This window comes from Heptranchias perlo, chromosome 1 (genome assembly GCF_035084215.1).
Source record: "Heptranchias perlo isolate sHepPer1 chromosome 1, sHepPer1.hap1, whole genome shotgun sequence".
Lineage (NCBI taxonomy): Eukaryota > Metazoa > Chordata > Chondrichthyes > Hexanchiformes > Hexanchidae > Heptranchias > Heptranchias perlo.
The window spans coordinates 580,402-600,225 of NC_090325.1; the positions used below are offsets into that span (position 1 = coordinate 580,402).

Below are 19,824 nucleotides of genomic sequence, written 5' to 3' on the forward strand. Positions count from 1 at the left end.
TAGGGCTTCCTCCGTCTTTAGCCTTTTGTATCTGCCAAAAGCCCTCCTTTTTTTCCTAATCCATTCTCGTATATCCCCTGACATCCAAGGTTCCCTGGAGTTCTTGGAACCACCCTTGACCTTTACGGGAACATGTTGCCATTGTGTGGTCTCAATCTCCCTTCTGAAAGACTCCCATTGCTCCGATGCGGATTTTCCTACAAGCAGCTGATCCCAGTCCATTTTGGCCAGATCCTGCCTTATCCTATTAAAATCGGCCTTCCCCCAATTTAGAACCTTTACTTCCGGCCCCTCCCTGTCCCTTTCCATGACCACCTTAAATCTCACCGAATTATGGTCACTGTCACCAAAGTGCTCACCTACGAGCACTTCTTCCACTTGGCCGGCCACATTCCCTAGAATTAGGTCCAGTACCGCCCCCTCTCTTGTAGGACTTTCCACATGCTGGCTCAAAAAGCTCTCCTGGATGCACGTTAAGAATTTTGTACCCTCTAAGCCTTTTACACTCTGAGTATCCCAGTTAATATTGGGGAAGTTGAAATCCCCCACTATTATTACCCTATTATTTGCACAATTTTCTGAGATTTGCCTACATATCTGTTCCTCTATCTCCCCCTGACTGTTTGGGGGCCTATAGTACACTCCCATCAAAGTGCTTGCCCCCTTCTCGTTTTTAAGCTCCACCCATATGGCCTCATTGGAGGAACCTGCTAATATATCATCCCTCCTTATGGCAGTAATTGATTCTTTAATTGATATTGCGACCCCCCTCCTCTTATACCTCCCCCTCTGTCTCGCCTGAAGATTCTGTACCCCGGAATATTGAGCTGCCAGTCTTGCCCCTCCCTCAACCATGTCTCTGTGACAGCAACAATATCATACTCCCATGTGTTTATCAACACCTTCAGTTCATCCACCTTATTCGCAAGACTCCTTGCATTAAAATAGATGCCATCCAGCCTTGCCCTTACATATTTGCCCTGTCTTCCAAGCTGACTTGTTTTTTTCTCTATATTTGGCTGCACATCACCCCCTATTGTAGCTCCACTCTGTATCCCATCCCCTTGGCAAGTTAGTTTAAACCCCCCCCAACAGTGCTAGCAAACCTCCCCGCAAGGATATTTGTCCCGCTCTGGTTCAGGTGCAACCCGTCCGACTTGTACAAGTCCCACCTTCCCCAGAAGCAGGCCCAGTGATCCAGGAAACTGAAACCCTCCCTCCTGCACCAACTCTTCAGCCACACATTCATCTGTTCTATCCTCCTATTTCTATACTCACCAGCCCGTGGCACTGGGAGTAATCCAGAGATTACAACCTTTGAGGTCCTGCTCTTTAATCTGCTACCGAGCTCCCTAAATTCTTGATGCAGGACCTCATCTCCCTTCCTACCTATGTCGTTGGTCCCAACGTGGACCACGACCTCTGCCTGCTCTCCCTCCCCCTTGAGAATGCCCTGTACTCCCCAGCCATCGGGAACATCCTCCCTGCATCTAGTCTGTCTCGTCCTGTTAGAATTTTATATGTTTCGATGAGAACACCTCTCATTCTTCTTAACTCTAATGAATATAGGCCTAGTCAACCCAATCTCTCCTCATACGTCAGTCCTGCCATCCCAGGAATCAGTCTGGTAAACCTTCATTGCACTCCCTCCATGGCAAGGACATCCTTCCTCAGATAAGGAGACCAAAACGGCACACAATACTCCAGATGTGGTCTCACCAAGGCCATGTATAACTGCAGTAAGACATCCCTGCTCCTGTACTCAAATCCTCTTGCAATGAAGGCCAACATACCATTCGCCTTCCTAACTGCTTGCTGCACCTGAATGCTCGCTTTCGGCGACTGATGTACAAGGACACCCAGGTCTCGTTGCACCTCCCCTTTTCCCAATCTATCACCATTCAGATAATAATCTGCCTTTCTGTTTTTACAACCAAAGTGGATAACCTCACATTTATACTCAACCTCTCCTCATAGGACAACCCTTTCATCCCAGGAATAAATCGAGTGAATCTTCGCTGCATCCCCTCTAAGGGGCTCCTTCATTCGATAAGGAGACCAACACTGTTTCTTGTACAAGGACACCCAAATCCCTCTGAACAAGGTATGCAAGGAACGGGCTCATGGGCTTGGGGGTAACTTATTAGCATGGATAGAGGATTGGTTAACAGACAGAAAAGAGAGTAGGGATAAACAGGTCATTCTCAGGTTGGCAGGCTGTAACTAGTGGGGTACCGCAGGGATCAGTGCTTGGGCCTCAGCTATTTACAATCTATATTAATGACTTAGATGAAGGGACCGAGTATAATGTATCAAAGTTTTCTGATGACACAAAGCTAGGTGGGAAAGTAAGCTGTGAGGAGGACACAAAGAGTCTGCGAGGGACATAGAGACAGGTTAAGTGAGTGGGCAAGAAGGTGGCAGATGGAGTATAATGTGGGGAAATGTGAGGTTATTCACTTTGGTAGGAAGAATAGAAAAACAGAATATTTTTTAAATGGTGAGAAACTAATGTTGGTGTTCAGAGGGATTTGGGTGTCCTCGTACAAGGAACAGTTTTGGTCTCCTTATCTAAGGAAGGATACACTTGCCTTAGAGGCAGTGCAACGAAGGGTCACTAGATTGATTCCTGGGATGACAGGGTTGTCCTATGAGGAGAGATTGAGTAGAATGGGCCGATACTGTCCGGAGTTTAGAAGAATGAGAGGTGATCTCATTGAAACATCTAAGATTGTGAGGGGGTTTGACAGGGTAGATGCAGAGAGGCTGTTTCCACTGGCTGGAGCGTCCAGAACTGGAGGCAGAGTCTCAGGATAAGGGCTCGGCCGTTTAAGACTGAGATGAGGAGGAATTTCTTCACTCAGAGGGTTGTGAATCTTTGGAATTCTCTACCCCAGAGGACTGTGGATGCTGAGTCATTGAATATATTCAAGACTGAGATGATAAATATTTGGACTCTCGGGGAATCAAGGGATATGGGGATCGGGCAGCAAAGGGGAGTTGAGGTTGAAGATCGGCCATGATCTGATTGATTGGCGGAGCAGGCTCGAGAACATAAGAAATAGGAGCAGGAGTAGGCCATTCGGCCCCTCGAGCCTGCTCCGCCATTCAATGAGACCATGGCTGATCTGATTTTTTACCTCAACTCCACTTTCCCGCCCTTTCCCCATATCCTTTGACTCTCTTGCTGATCAAAAATTTGTCTAACTCAGCCTTGAATGTATTCAATGACTCAGCCTCCACAGCTTTTTGGGGGAAAGAATTCCAAAGATTCACGACCCTCTGGGAGAAGAAATTTCTCCTCATCTCCATCTTAAATGGGCGACCCCTTATTCTGCGACTATGCCCCCTAATTCTTGATTCCCCTATGAGGGGTAACATCCTCTCTGCATTTACCATATCAAGCCTCCTCAGAATCTTATATGTTTCAATAACGTCTCCTCTCATTCTTCTAAACTCCAATGAGTATAGGCACAACCTGCTCAATCTTTCCTCATAAGACTCCTCTTCCATACCCGGAATCAACCAAGTGAACCTTCTCTGAACTGCTTCCAATGCAAGTATATCCTTCGTCAAATAAGGGCACCAGAACTGTACGCAGTACTCCAGGTGTGATCTCACCAGCACCCTGTACAGTTGTAGCATGACTTCCCTGCTTTTATACTCCATCCCCCTAGAAATAAAGGCCAATATTCCATTTGCCTTCCCAATTACCTGCTGCACCTGTATGCTAACTTTTTGTGTTTCGTGGACGAGGACACCCAGATCCCTCTGTACCGCAGCATTTTGTAGTATTTCTTCATTTATATAATATTTTGCTTTTTTATTTTTCCTACCAAAGTGGATGACTTCACATTTTCCCACATTACATTTCATAGAAGTTACAACATGGAAACAGGCCCTTCGGCCCAACATGTCCATGTCGCCCAGTTTATACCACTAAGCTAGTCCCAATTGCCTGCACTTGGCCCAATAGAAACTTTTGTCCATTCGCTTAACCTTGACATTCAACGGCATTACCATCGCCGAATCCCCCACCATCAACATCCTGGGGGTCACCATTGACCAGAAACTTAACTGGACCAGCCACATAAATACTGTGGCTACAAGAGCAGGTCAGAGGCTGGGTATTCTGCGGCGAGTGACTCACCTCCTGACTCCCCAAAGCCTTTCCACCATCTACAAGGCACAAGTCAGGAGTATGATGGAATACTCTCCACTTTCCTGGATGAGTGCAGCTCCAACAACACTCAAGAAGCTCGACACCATCCAGGACAAAGCAGCCCGCTTGATTGGCACCCCATCCACCACCCTAAACATTCACTCCCTTCACCACCGGCGCACTGTGGCTGCAGTGTGTACCATCCACAGGATGCACTGCAGCAACTCGCCAAGGCTTCTTCGACAGCACCTCCCAAACCCGCGACCTCTACCACCGAGAAGGACAAATGTAAGGAATCTTACAACAACAGGTTATAGTCCAAAAGTTTTATTTGAAAATCACAAGCTTTCGGAGCTTTTCTCCTTCGTCGGGTGTGTGAAGGTTTCCATAAAAGCACCGCATAGATAGTCACAGAACAATGCCTGGTGATTACACATAATCTTTCCAACTGCCCGTTATCACACCTCTGCATGGATGGTGTTCAGACAGGGGAACATTACACCCCAGACCACTGAATACGCAAGCGGTCAGATTACAAAGACAGAGAGAGAGAGAGAGAGAATGGCCAGTTGTTTTAAAAACAGATAACTTTTTCTTCCCCCCTGGTGGGGTTACATGCAGCGTGACATAAGCCCAAGATCCCGGTTGAGGCCGTCCTCATGGGTGCGGAACTTGGCTATCAATTTCTGCTCGACGATTTTGCGTTGTCGTGTGTCTCGAAGGCCGTCTTGGAGAACGCTTACCCGAAGATCGGAGGCTGAATGTCCTTGACTGCTGAAGTGTTCCCCGACTGGGAGGGAACCCTCCTGTCTGGCGATTGTTGCGCGGTGTCCGTTCATCCGTTGTCGCAGTGTCTGCAACGTATGAGGTAGACAACGTTGGCCGAGTCACAGGAGTATGAACCATGTACCTGGTGGGTGGTGTCCTCTCGTGTGATGGTGGTATCCGTGTCGATGATCTGGCATGTCTTGCAGAGGTTGCCGTGGCAGGGTTGTGTGGTGTCGTGGACGCTGTTCTCCTGAAAGCTGGGTAATTTGCTGCGAACAATGGTCTGTTTGAGGTTGGGTGGCTGTTTGAAGGTGAGTAGTGGAGGCGTGGGAAGAAAGGATGCCCCGGAGCATGGTACATTGGCGAGACCATGCAGACACTGCGACAACGGATGAACGGACACCGTGCAACAATCGCCAGACAAGAGGGTTCCCTCCGAGTCGGGGAACACTTCAGCAGTCAAGGACATTCAGCCTCCGATCTTCGGGTAAGCGTTCTCCAAGACGGCCTTCGAGACACACGACAACGCAAAATCGTCGAGCAGAAATTGATAGCCAAGTTCCGCACCCATGAGGACGGCCTCAACCGGGATCTTGGGCTTATGTCACGCTACATGTAACCCCACCAGGGGGGAAGAAAAAGTTATCTGTTTTTAAAACAACTGGCCATTCTCTCTCTCTCTCTCTCTGTCTTTGTAATCTGACCGCTTGCGTATTCAGTGGTCTGGGGTGTAATGTTCCCCTGTCTGAACACCATCCATGCAGAGGTGTGATAACGGGCAGTTGGAAAGATTATGTGTACTCACCAGGCATTGTTCTGTGACTATCTATGCGGTGCTTTTATGGAAACCTTCACACACCCGACGAAGGAGAAAAGCTCCGAAAGCTTGTGATTTTCAAATAAAACTTTTGGACTATAACCTGGTGTTGTTAGATTCCTTACATTTGTCCACCCCAGTCCATCACCGGCATCTCCACATCATACCAAGAAGGACAAGAGCAGCAGGCACATGGGAACAACACCACCTGCACGTTCCCCGCCAAGTCACACACCATCCCGACTTGGAAATATATCGCCGTTCCTTCATCGTCGCTGGGTCAAAATCCTGGAACTCCCGACCTCATAGCACTGTGGGAGAACCTTCACCACACGGACTGCAGTGGTACAAGAAGGCAGCTCACCACCACCTTCTCAAGGGCAATTAGGGATGGGCAATAAATGCCGGCCTTGCCAGCGACGCCCACATCCCATGAACAAAATAAAAACCTGTCAATATCCCTTCGCAGACACTTTGTGTCCTCATCACAACTTGCTTTTCCACCTATCTTTGTATCATCAGCAAATTTGGCCACAAGACACTCTGTTCCTTCATCCAAGTCATTGATATATATTGTAAATGGTTGAGGCTCCAGCACTGAGCCCTGCGGCACCCCACTAGTTACAGATTGCCATCCTGAAAATGACCCTTTTATCCCGACTCTTTGTTTTCTGTTAGTTAGCCAATCCTCTATCCATGCCAGTATATTACCCCCAACACCATGAGCTCTTACCTTGTGCAGTAATCTTTTATGTGGAACCTTATCGAATGCCTTTTGGCAATCCAAATATACTGCATCCATTGGTTCCCCTTTATCCACCCTGCCCGTTACTTCCTCAAAGAACTCGAATAAATTCAACAAACACGATTTCCCTTTCAGAAAACCACGTTGACTTTTCCTTGATTTTATTTTCAGTCTCCAAATGTCCTGCCACTACTTCCTTAATAGAAGCATAGGAACAGGAGGAGGCCATTCAGCCCCTCGTGCCTGCTCCGCCATTTGATAAGATCATGGCTGATCTGTGATCTAACTCCATATACCCGCCTTTGGCCCATATCCCAGAATACCTTTGGTTGCCAAAAAGCTATCTATCTCAGATTTAAATTTAGCAATTGAGCTAGTATCAATTGCCGTTTGCGGAAGAGAGTTCCAAACTTCTACCACCCTTTGTGTGTAGAAATGTTTTCTAATCTCACTCCTGAAAGGTCTGGCTTTAATTTTTAGACTGTGCCCCCTACTCCGAGAATCCCCAACCAGCGGAAATAGTTTCTCTCTATCCACCCTATCTGTTCCCCTTAATATCTTATAAACTTCAATCAGATCACCCCTTAACCTTCGAAACTCGAGAGAATACAAGCCCAATTTGTGTAATCTCTCCTCGTAACTTAACCCTTGAAGTCCGGGTATCATTCTAGTAAACCTACGCTGCACTCCCTCCAAGGCCAATATGTCCTTCCGAAGGTGCGGTGCGCAGAACTGCTCACAGTACTCCAGGTGCGGTCTAACCAGGGTTTTGTATAGCTGCAGCATAACTTCTGCCCCCTTGTACTCCAGTCCTCGAGATATAAAGGCCAGCATTCCATTAGCCTTATTGATTATTTTCTGCACCTGTTCATGACACTTCAATGATCTATGTACCTGAACCCCTAAGTCCCTTTGGACATCCACTGTTTTTAACTTTTTACCATTTAGAAAGTACCCTGTTCTATCCTTTCTTGATCCAAAGTGGATGACCTCACATTTGTCTGCATTGAATTCCATTTGCCACAGTTTTGCCCATTCACCTAATCTATCAATATCTCTTTGTAATTTTATGTTTTCATCTACACTGCTTACAATGCCACCAATCTTTGTGTCATCGGCAAACTTCGATATGAGACTTTCTATGCCTTCATCTAAATCGTTAATAAATATTGTGAATAATTGAGGCCCCAAGACAGATCCCTGTGGGACTCCACTAGTCACATCCTGCCAATGGGAGTACCTTCCCATTATCCCTACTCTCTGTCGCCTTTCGCTCAGCCAACTTCCTAACCAAGTCCGTACTTTTCCCTCGATTCCATGGGCTTCTATCTTAGCTAACAGTCTCTTATGTGGGACCTTGTCAAATGCCTTCTGGAAGTCCATTTAAATAACATCCATTGACATTCCCCTGTCCACTACTTTAGTCACCTCTTCAAAAAATTCAATCAGGTTTGTCAGGCACGACCTACCTTTCACAAATCCATGCTGGCTCTCCCTGATTAACTGAAAATTCTCGAGGTGTTCAGTCACCCTATCCTTAATTATAGCCTCCAGCATTTTCCCAACAACAGATGTTAGGCTAACTGGTCTATAATTCCCTGGTTTCCCTCTCTCTCCTTTCTTAAAAAGCAGAGTGACATGTGCAATTTTGCAATCCAAGGGACAGTTCCTGAATCTCGAGAACTTTGAAAGATTATAGTTCGGGCATCTGCAATGTGCTCACCTACTTCCTTTAAAACCCTGGGATGGAAACCATCTGGTCCTGGGGATTTGTCACTCTTTAGTGCTATTATTTTCTTCATTACTGTTGCTTTACTTATGTTAATTTTATCGAGTCCCTGTCCCCGATTCAATATTAGTTTTCTTGGGATTTCCGGCATGCTATCCTCTTTCTCAACTTTAAATACTGACGCAAAGTAATTGTTCAACATGTCCGCCATTTCCCCAGTGTCAATGACAATATCCCCACTTTCAGTTTTTAAGGGGCCAACACTGCTCCTGACCACCCTCTTTTTCCTAATGTAACGATAAAAGTTCTTCGTATTGGTTTTGATATCCCTTGCAAGTTTCTTTTCATACTCTCTGTTTTGTGACCCTTTGTTGATCTTTGTATCTTTCCCATTTGCCAGGATCTGTGCCATTTTTTGCCTTTTTGTATGCCCTTTCCTTATGTCTTATACTCTCCCTTACCTCTTTCGTTGTCCATGGCTGTTTTTTTTGGCAAGTAGAGTTCTTGCCCCTCGGGGGTATAAACCGATTCTGTGTCACATTAAATGTTTCTTTAAACATTTCCCACTGATCATCAGTCGTTTTACCCATTAACAAATTTGCCCAGTTTACTGTGGACAGTCTCTGTCTCATCCCATTGAAGTCGGCCTTACCCAAGTCGAGAATCTTAGCAGCTGACTCACTTTTTTCCCTTTCAAACACTACATTGAACTCGATCATGTTATGATCACTATTGGATAGATGTTCACGTACAGTTAAGCCGTTAACTAAATCTGGTTCATTACTCATTGCTAAATCTAGTATGGCTTGCCCCCTTGTTGCCTCTGGGACATACTGCTGTAGTAAACTATCCCGGACACACTCAAGAAATTCACTACCTTTCTGACAGTTGCTCGTCTGCTTTTCCCAATCTATGTGAAGGTTAAAGTCTCCCATTAAGACCACTATGCCTTTCTTACACGCTTATCTAATCTCTGCATGTATACAATCTAGCACTTCAGAGCTGCTGCCAGGGCTCCTATACACAACTCCCACTATAGTCTTAGATCCTTTCCTATTTCTCAATTCAACCCATAAGGTCTCTGTTGGCTGCTTACCTCTCGTTATATCCTCCTTTATCATTGAAGTGATTTCATCTCTAATCATTAAGGCTACTCCTCCCCCTCTTCCATTTTCCCTGTCTCTCCTGTCGACCTTATAACCTGGTATATTTAGTTCCCAATCCTGACCATCCTGCAGCCATGTAATAGCTATCATGTCATACCCTCCAATTTGAATTTGAACCTGTCGTTCATTTAATTTATGCTGCAGCTATACAAAACCCTGGTTAGACCGCACCTGGAGTACTGTGAGCAGTTCTGCGCACCGCACCTTCAGAAGGACATATTGGCCGTGCATTTGTATATAGAACTCTTAGTTGGGACACACACCCTAGCCTGACCTTCAGCTTTGATGCTGGGTTAATCGCCTTACGCCTTCTAGTGTTCACTTTATTTGTCGTGCCTAAAGTACACTTTCTTTCTGCTGCTCTACGCTTTTCCCTTTCACTTGTCCTTGAACAACTGTTTGCACTATTTGTATTGTAAATTCCCCCTGGGTCTTCCCCTCTCTTGCTGCTCTCAACTTTACTCCCTTCTGACTCCCCGCTCAGGTTCCCATCCCCCTGCCACTCTAGTTTAAACCTTCCCCACAGCACTAGCAAACACCCCCGCGAGGACATTGGTCCCGGTCCTGCTCGGGTGTAACCCGTCCCGCTTGCACAGGTCCCACCTTCCCCAGAACCGGTCCCAATGTCCCAGGAATCTAAATCCCTCCCTCCTACACCATCCCTGCAGCCACCATTCATCCGGTCTATTCTCCTGTTCCGATACTCACTAGAAGAGGAAAGAGTCAAACTGGACTCCTCCGGAGGGTCGCTGCCCTCAGCTGGACATGTATGCTCAAGCTGTCAGGAAATGCGTCAATGCCAGATTCATCACCGCACTCAGAAGACAGTCCAGAATGTCACCCGAGCACAACGCAACGCCATCAACGCTCTCAAGACCAACCGCAACATCGTCATCAAACCAGCGGACAAAGGAGGAGCCATCGTCATACAGAACAGAATGGACTATTGCAAAGAAGCATACCGACAACTGGACAACCAGGAACACTACAGACGGTTACCCGCAGACCTGACCAAAGAACACACCCACCAGCTCAACAAACTGATCAAGACCTTCGATCCAGACCTTCAAAGCATCCTACGCACTCTCATCCCACGTACTCCCCGCGTGGGAGACTTCTACTGCCTCCCAAAGATACACAAAGCCAACACACCCGGACGTCCCATCGTATCAGGCAACGGAACCCTGTGTGAGAACCTCTCTGGATACATCGAGGGCATCCTGAAACCCATCGTACAGGGAACCCCCAGCTTCTGTCGCGACACTACAGACTTCCTACAAAAACTCAGTACCCACGGACCAGTTGAACCAGGAACACTTCTCACCACGATGGACGTCTCGGCACTATACACCAGTATCCCCCACGATGACGGCATCGCTGCGACAGCATCAATACTCAACACCAACAACAGCCAATCTCCGGAAGCCATCCTACAACTCATCCGCTTCATCCTGGATCACAATGTCTTCACCTTCGATAACCAGTTCTTTACCCAAACACACGGAACAGCCATGGGGACCAAATTCGCACCCCAATACGCCAACATTTTCATGCACAAGTTCGAGCAGGACTTCTTCACTGCACAAGACCTCCAACCAACACTATACACCAGATACATCGACGACATTTTCTTTCTATGGACCCACGGCAAGGAATCACTAAAGAGACGACACGATAACATCAACAAGTTCCATCCCACCATCAAGCTCACCATGGACTACTCCTCAGAATCAGTTTCTTTCTTGGACACACGAATCTCCATCAAAGACGGGCACCTCAGCACCTCACTCTACCGCAAGCCCACGGACAACCTCACGATGCTCCACTTTTCCAGCTTCCACCCTAACCACGTCAAAGAGGCCATCCCCTATGGACAGGCCCTGCGAATACACAGGGTCTGCTCAGACGAGGAGGAACGCGATGGACACCTACAGACGCTGAAAGACGCCCTAGTAAGAACGGGATATGGCGCTCGACTCATCGATCGACAGTTCCGACGGGCCACAGCAAAAAATCGCATAGACCTCCTCAGGAGACTAACACGGGACGCAACCAACAGAGTACCCTTTGTCGTCCAGTACTTCCCCGGAGCGGAGAAACTACGCCATGTTCTCCGCAGCCTTCAACATGTCATCAATGAGGACAAACACCTCGCTATGGCCATCCCCACACCTCCACTACTCGCCTTTAAACAGCCACCCAACCTCAAACAGACCATCGTTCGCAGCAAATTACCTAGCTTTCAAGAGAACAGCGTCCACGACGCCACACAACCCTGCCACGGTAACCTCTGCAAGACATGCCAGATCATCGACACAGATACCACCATCACACGAGAGGACACCACCCACCAGGTGCATGGTTCATACTCCTGTGACTCGGCCAACGTTGTCTACCTCATACGTTGCAGGAAAGGATGCCCCAGAGCATGGTACATTGGCGAGACCATGCAGACGCTGCGACAACGGATGAACGGACACCGCGCAACAATCGCCAAACAGGAGGGTTCCCTCCCAGTCGGGGAACACTTCAGCAGTCATGGACATTCATCCACCGACCTTCGGGTAAGCGTACTCCAAGGCGGCCTTCGAGACACACGACAACGCAAAATCGTCGAGCAGAAATTGATAGCCAAGTTCCGCACCCATGAGGACGGCCTCAACCGGGATCTTGGGTTCATGTCACGCTACACGTTACCCCACCAGCGAACAAATGTTATCTGTTTTTAATATAATGGGTCATTTGCTGGCTTTCTCTGCCTTCCGGATGTTTCTGCCTCTCTCTGTTTTTTTTTCCTGTTTGTTTTTTTGTTGAATGTGTATTCGGGGGTTCTGCAGGTGACACCTCTCTGTCTGAACACGGTGATTGCCTTGGCAACGGGCAGTTGCAGGGGCAGTCTGTAAACACCATGTATTGTTCTATATGTATAAATGCGTAGGCTTCAAGGAGATCCTGAACATTTACCTGAGGAAGGAGGAAGCCTCCGAAAGCTTGTGAATTTAAAATAAAATTGCTGGACTTTAACTTGGTGTTGTAAAATTGTTTACAAATATACTCACTAGCTCATGGCACTGGTAGTAATCCTGAGATCACTATCTTTTGAAGTCCTGCTTTTTAATTTATCTTCTCACTCCTTAAATTCACCTTGCAGGACCTCATCCCTTTTTTTACCGATGTCGTTGGTACCGATATGGACCACGACTACTGGCTGTTCACCCTCCCCCTCCAGAATGCCCTGCAGCCGCTCCGTGACATCCTTGACCCGAGCACCTGGGAGGCAACATACCATCCTGGAGTCACGTTTGCGGCCACAGAAACACCTATCTGCTCCCCTTACAATTGAATCCCCGATCACTATAGCCCTGCCACTCTTCTTCCTCCCCTCCTGAGCAGCAGAGCCACCCGTCGTGCCCTGAACTTGGCTCTTGCTGCTTTCCCCTGATAAGCCATCTCCCCCAACAGTATCCAAAGTGGTATATCTGTTTGAGAGGGAGATGGTCCCAGGGGACTCCTGCTCTACCTGCCTCGTCCTTTTACTCTGCCTGGCGGTCACCCATTTCCTTTCTGCCTGCGGAATTTTACCTGCGGTGTGACCACCTCACTGAACGTGCTATCCACGATAGTCTCAGCATCGCGGATGCTCCACAGTGAATCCACCCACAGCTCCAGCTCCGAAATGCGGTTAGCCAGTCGCTGCAGCTGGACACACTTCCTGCACACATGGTCGCCAGGGACACTGGTAATGTCCATGACTTCCCACATCGTGCAGGCGGAGCATATGACGGGTGCGAGCTGTGCTGCCATGACTTGCTTTAGATTTACCCTGCATTCACCTCTCAGACTCTCCTCCCGCTCTCGGTCTCTCCTTTTATACTGTGTTCACCTCTCGGACTCTCCTGCCTCACCTGACCTGCTGCTTTTATTCCCCACTCTCAATCCAACAATGGAATCCACCATTTTCCCAATGGCTATGTTAGGCTAGTTACCTGCTTTCTGTCTCACTCCCTACTTGAATAGGGGTGTTACATTTGTGGTTTTCCAGAATCTAGTGAACTTTGGAAGATTACAACCAATGCATCCACTATCTCTGTAGCCACTTCCTTTAAGACCCTCGGATGCAAGTCATCAGGTCCAGGGGACTTGTCAGCCTTTAGACCCATTAGTTTACCTAGTACTTTTTCTCTAGTGATAGTGATTGTTTTTCGTTCCTCCCTCCCCTTTGCCCCTTGATTTTCTGCTATTATTGCTATATTATTATCTACTGTGAAGACAGATACAAAATATCTGTTCAATTCCTCTGCCATTTCCTCGTTTTCCATTATTATTTCCCCAGTCTCATCCTCTAAGGGACCAATGTTTACTTCAGCTACCCTCTTCCTTTTTATATACTTGTGGAAGCTTTTACTGTCAGTTTTTATATTTCTTGCTCATTTACTCTCATCATTTATTTTCTCCCTCTTTATTATTCTTTTAGTCATTCTTTGCTGGTTTTTAAAGTTTTCCCAATCTTCAGGCTTACCAGTAATCTTTGCCATGTTGTATACTTTTTCTTTTAATCTGATACCATCCTTGACTTCCTTCGTTAGCCATGGTTGGTTCACCCTTTTTGTGGAGTCTTTCCTCCTCACGGGGATATATTTTTGTTGAGAGTCATAAAATATCTTTTTAAATGTTTACCACTGCTTATCCACCATCATACCATCTAATCTGTTTACCCAGTCCACTTTAACCAACTCTGTCCTCATGCCATTGTAATTGCCCTTATTCAGGTTTAATACAATAGTTTCAGATCCAAGATCCTCAATCTCAAAACTGGATGTGAAATTCATGATATTATGATCACTGTTTCCTAAGGGATCCTTTACTATGAGGTCATCAATTAATCCTATCTCATTGCTCATTACCAGATCTAAAATGGCCTGTTCCCTGATTGGTTCCACAACGTATTGTTCTAAGAAACAGTCCCGAATACACTCTATGAACTCATCCTCGAGGGGCCTTATGGCCTGCTCCTGCTCCTATTTCTTATGTTCTTATCCTGGGGTTGTTCTCCTTAGAGCAGAGAAGGTTAAGGGAGAGATTTAATAGAGATGTTCAAAATTATTGGGGATTTTGATAGAGTAAATAAACACTTGGATGAGCACTTGAAGTGCCGTAACCTTCTGGGCTACGGACCAAGTGTTGGAAAGTGGAATTAAGCTGGATAGCTCTTTTTCAGCGCTGCGCGGACATGATGGGCCAAATGGTCTCCTTCTGTGCCGTAACTTTCTATGATTCTATAAAATAAAGTGAAACTGTTTCCACTGGCACGAGGGTCGGTAACCAGAGGACACAGATTTAAGATAATTGACTAAAGAACCAGGAGGGAGATGAGGAGAATTTTTTTACGCAGCGAGTTGTGATGATCTGGAATGCGCTGCTTGAAAGGGTGGTGGAAGCAGATTCAATTGTGACTTTCAAAAGGGAATTGGAGAAATACTTGAAGGGAAAAAAATTGCAGGGCTATGTGGAAAGAGCAGGGGAGTGTGACCAATTGGATAGCTTTCAAAGAGCCGGCACAGACATGATGGGCCAAATGGTCTCCTCTTGTGCCATATCATTCTGTGAGTCCCCAGCCCTTCCGTCCATCATAAGTTCAGGGAGGGGCTGATCACTGATGATGCACAGTGTTCATTCAGCCCCCATTCACAACTGCTCTGAAATCAATGAGCCCATTTCAGCCTACAGCACAATCACACTCACTTCCAGACAAATTCCAGGTAAAGACCATCTCCAACAAGGGGAAGCCCAGCCATCACCCCTGACCTTCAGAGTCCCCCCTCCTCCCTCCAACATTCTGGGGGGAGGCGGTCACTGACCAGAAGCTGAACTGATATATATCCACCCAGTTACTGACAGAGCAGGTCAGAGAGGGGCTCGTACTTTGTGTCGAGTCTCTCACACAGCCTCTCCACACTTTACAAGGCTGAAGGCAGTCGTGTGATGGAATCCTGTCCAGTCACCTGGATGGGTGCAGACCAAAAACATGGCAAGCTCAACATGGCAAGCTCAACATGGCAAGCTCAACAACATCCAACAGAGCAGTCGCTCAATCAATCGACTCAATAATTTTGGGATGGGTCTGGTCCAGTTTCTGCTCAATGGTGACCCCCAGGATGTTGACGGTGGGGGACTCCGCGATGGGAATGATGATGAATGTGATGGGGAAGAGGTCGGGCTCTCATTAGAGATGGTCATTGACACCCCCAACCCCCCCTTACTGGTGACCGCAGTCCATCTCTCCCCCTCCCCCCCCGGGTCCCATCTCTCCTCCCCTCACCCCGGGGTCTCTCCTCTCCTCTCCTCCCCCTCCTCCCCCCCCCCCCCCCGGGGTCCCATCTCTCCCCCCTCCTCCCCCCCCCCCCGGGTCCCATCTCTCCTCCCCTCCCCCCGGGGTCTCTCCTCTCCTCTCCTCCCCCTCCTCCCCCCCCCCCCCCGGGGTCCCATCTCTCCCCCTCCTCCCCCCCCCCCCCCCCGGGTCCCATCTCTCCCCCTCCTCCCCCCCCCCCCCCGGGGTCCCATCTCTCCCCCTCCTCCGGGTCCCATCTCTCCCCCTCCTCCGGGTCCCATCTCTCCTCCCCTCACTCCCCTCCCCCCTCCCCTCACTCCCCTCCCCCTCACCCCTCCTCCCCCTCACTCCCCCCCCTCCCCCTCACTCACCCCACTCACTCACACCCCCTCACTCACTCCAGCTCACTCACTCCCCCCCCCTCCCCCCCCCTCACTCCCCCCCCTCCCCTCACTCACACCCCCCCCCTCCCCTCACCACTCACATCCCCCCCCTCCCCTCACCTCACACTCTCCCCCCCCTCCCCTCCTCACTCACTCCCCCCCCTCCCCCTCCCTCACTCACTCCCCCCCCCTCCCCTCCTCACTCACTCCCCCCCCCTCCCCTCCCTCACTCACTCCCCCCCCTCCCCTCCCTCACTCACTCCCCCCCCTCCCCTCCCTCACTCACTCCCCCCCTCCCTCCCTCACTCACTCCCCCCCCCCTCCCCGTCCTCACTCACTCCCCCCCTCCCCTCACTCACTCCCCCCCTCCCCTCCCTCACTCACTCCCCCCCTCCCCTCACTCACTCCCCCCCCTCCCCTCCTCACTCACTCCCCCCCCTCCCCTCCCTCACTCACTCCCCCCCCCTCCCCTCCCTCACTCACTCCCCCCCCCTCCCTCCCTCCCTCACTCACTCCCCCCCCTCCCCTCCCTCACTCACTCCCCCCCCTCCCCTCCCTCACTCACTCCCCTCCCTCACTCACTCCCCCCCCTCACTCACTCCCCCCCCTCACTCACTCCCCCCCCTCACTCACTCCCCCCCCTCCCCTCCCTCACTCACTCCCCCCCCCCTCCCTCACTCACTCCCCCCCCCTCCCTCACTCACTCCCCCCCCTCCCCTCCCTCACTCACTCCCCCCCCCTCCCCTCCCTCACTCACTCCCCCCCCTCCCCTCACTCACTCCCCCCCCCTCCCCTCCCTCACTCACTCCCCCCCCCTCCCCTCCCTCACTCACTCCCCCCCCCTCCCCTCCCTCACTCACTCCCCCCCCTCACTCACTCCCCCCCCTCACTCACTCCCCCCCCCCTCCCCTCCCTCACTTCACTCCCCCCCCTCCCCTCACTCACTCCCCCCCCTCCCCTCACTCACTCCCGCCCCTCCCCTCACTCACTCCCCCCCTCCCCTCACTCACTCCCCCCCCTCCCTCCCCTCACTCCCCCCCCCTCCCTCCCCTCACTCACTCCCCCCCCTCACTCACTCCCCCCCTCACTCACTCCCCCCCTCACTCACTCCCCCCCTCACTCACTCCCCCCCTCCCTCACTCCCCCCCTCCCCTCCCTCACTCCCCCCCCCTCCCCTCACTCACTCCCCCCCCTCCCCCTCACTCACTCCCCCCCCCTCCCTCCTCACTCACTCCCCCCCTCCCTCCCCTCACTCACTCCCTCCCTCCCCTCACTCACTCCCTCCCTCCCCTCCCTCACTCCCCCCCCTCCCCTCCCTCACTCCCCCCCCCCTCCCCTCCCTCACTCCCCCCCCCCTCCCCTCCCTCACTCCCCCCCCCTCCCCACTCACACTCCCTCCCTCCCCTCACTCACTCCCTCCTCCCCTCACTCACTCCCTCCCCCCATTACCTGGAGACTGAGTGCGATTTGCCGGATGTAGAGCAGGTTCAGATCCTCCATGATCCGGATCGTTTGGTCCATTTCTCCCGGGCCCCGGGCCCCGGACACCGGTCACTCCCCGCCCCGGGCCCCGGACACCGGTCACTCCCCGCCCCGGGCCCCGGACACCGGTCACTCCCCGCCCCGGGCCCCGGACACCGGTCACTCCCCGCCCCGGGCCCCCGGACACTCGGTCACTCCCCGCCCCGGGACCGCTCCCGGACCTCAGGCTCGGATGAGTTGAGTCCGGGCGGGTCCGTGTGATGATCCGGAGCCGCTCCCAGTCCCGGTCCCGCCTCCCCCTCACTCCCGGCCCGGCCCGGGGCATTCGTCAAACAGGAAACCGCGCTCAAAACCCCCTCCCCCCCCCCCCCATTCTCCCCCCCCCCCCGCCCCCCCTCATTCTCCCCCCCCCCCGCCCCCCTCATTCTCCCCCTCCCCCCTCCCCCCCCTCATTCTCCCCCCTCCCCCCTCCCCCCCCTCATTCTCCCCCTCCCCCCCTCCCCCCCCTCATTCTCCCCCCCCCCCGCCCCCCTCATTCTCCCCCTCCCCCCCCCGCCCCCCTCATTCTCCCCCCCCCCGCCCCCCTCATTCTCCCCCCTCCCCCCCCTCATTCTCCCCCCCCCCCGCCCCCCTCATTCTCCCCCCCCCCCGCCCCCCTCATTCTCCCCCTCCCCTCATTCTCCCCCCTCCCCTCATTCTCCCCCTCCCCCCTCATTCTCCCCCTCCCCCCTCCCCTCATTCTCCCCCTCCCCCCCTCCCCTCATCTCCCCTCCCCCCCTCCCCTCATTCTCCCCCCTCCCCTCATTCTCCCCCCCCCCTCATTCTCCCCCTCCCTCATTCTCCCCCTCCCCTCATTCTCCCCCTCCCCCCTCCCCTCATTCTCCCCCCCCCCCCGCCCCCCCTCATTCTCCCCCCCCCCCCGCCCCCCTCATTCTCCCCCCCCCCCGCCCCCCTCATTCTCCCCCCCCCCCGCCCCCCTCATTCTCCCCCCCCCCCCGCCCCCCTCATTCTCCCCCCCCCCCGCCCCCCTCATTCTCCCCCCCCCCCGCCCCCTCATTCTCCCCCCCCCCCGCCCCCCTCATTCTCCCCCTCCCCCTCCCCTCATTCTCCCCCTCCCCCCTCCCCTCATTCTCCCCCCCTCCCCTCATTCCTCCCCCTCCCCCCTCCCCTCATTCTCCCCCTCCCCCCCTCCCCTCATTCTCCCCCTCCCCCCTCCCCTCATTCTCCCCCTCCCCCCTCCCCTCATTCTCCCCCCTCCCCTCATTCTCCTCCCCCTCCCACCCTCATTCTCCCCCCTCCCCTCATTCTCCCCCCTCCCTCATTCTCCCCCTCCCCCCCCCCTCATTCTCCCCCTCCCCCCCTCCCCTCATTCTCCCCCCCTCCCCCCTCCCCTCATTCTCCCCCCTCCCTCATTCTCCCCCCTCCCCTCATTCTCCCCCCTCCCCTCATTCTCCCCTCCCCCCTCCCCTCATTCCTCCCCCTCCCCCCTCCCCTCATTCTCCCCTCCCTCCTCTCTCCCCTCCCCCCTCCCCTCATTCTCACCCCTCCCCTCATTCTCCCCCCTCCCCCCTTCCCCCTCATTCTCCCCCCTCCCCTCATTCTCCCCCCTCCCCTCATTCTCCCCCCTCCCCTCATTCTCCCCCTCCCCTCATTCTCCCCCCTCCCCTCATTCTCCCCCCTCCCCTCATTCTCCCCCCTCCCCTCATTCTCCCCCCTCCCCTCATTCTCCCCCCTCCCCCTCATTCTCCCCCTCCCCCCTCATTCTCCCCCCTCCCCCCTCATTCTCCCCCTCCCCCCTCATTCTCCCCCTCCCCCCTCCCCTCATTCTCCCCCTCCCCCTCCCCTCATTCTCCCCCTCCCCTCCCCTCATTCTCCCCCCTCCCTCATTCTCCCCCCCCTCCCCTCATTCTCCCCCCCTCCCCTCATTCTCCCCCCCCTCCCCTCATTCTCCCCCCCCTCCCCTCATTCTCCCCCCCCCTCCCCTCATTCTCCCCCCCCCCTCCCCTCATTCTCCCCCCCCTCCCCTCATTCTCCCCCCCCTCCCCCTCATTCTCCCCCCCTCCCCTCATTCTCCCCCCCACTCCCCTCATTCTCCCCCTCCCCTCATTCTCCCCCCCCTCCCCTCATTCTCCCCCCTCCCCTCATTCTCCCCCCTCCCCCCTCATTCTCCCCCCCTCCCCCCTCATTCTCCCCCCCTCCCCCCTCATTTCTCCCCCCCCCTCCCCCCCTCATTCTCCCCCCCCA

At 52.4% G+C, this 19,824-nt stretch overlaps 1 protein-coding gene across 1 annotated transcript in view; it reads right to left on the minus strand.

Annotated features, from left to right (window-relative positions):
• The window catches only part of LOC137310165 (rhotekin-like), a 226,226-nt gene extending 208,509 nt beyond the window's left edge, over positions 1-17,717 (minus strand). The window contains exon 1 of the mRNA XM_067978137.1: positions 17,548-17,717. Coding sequence (XP_067834238.1) covers positions 17,548-17,619 — 72 coding nt within the window. The 5' untranslated portion in view covers positions 17,620-17,717. The remainder of the gene's footprint in view (positions 1-17,547) is intronic.
• Between the last annotated feature and the right edge of the window lie 2,107 nt (positions 17,718-19,824).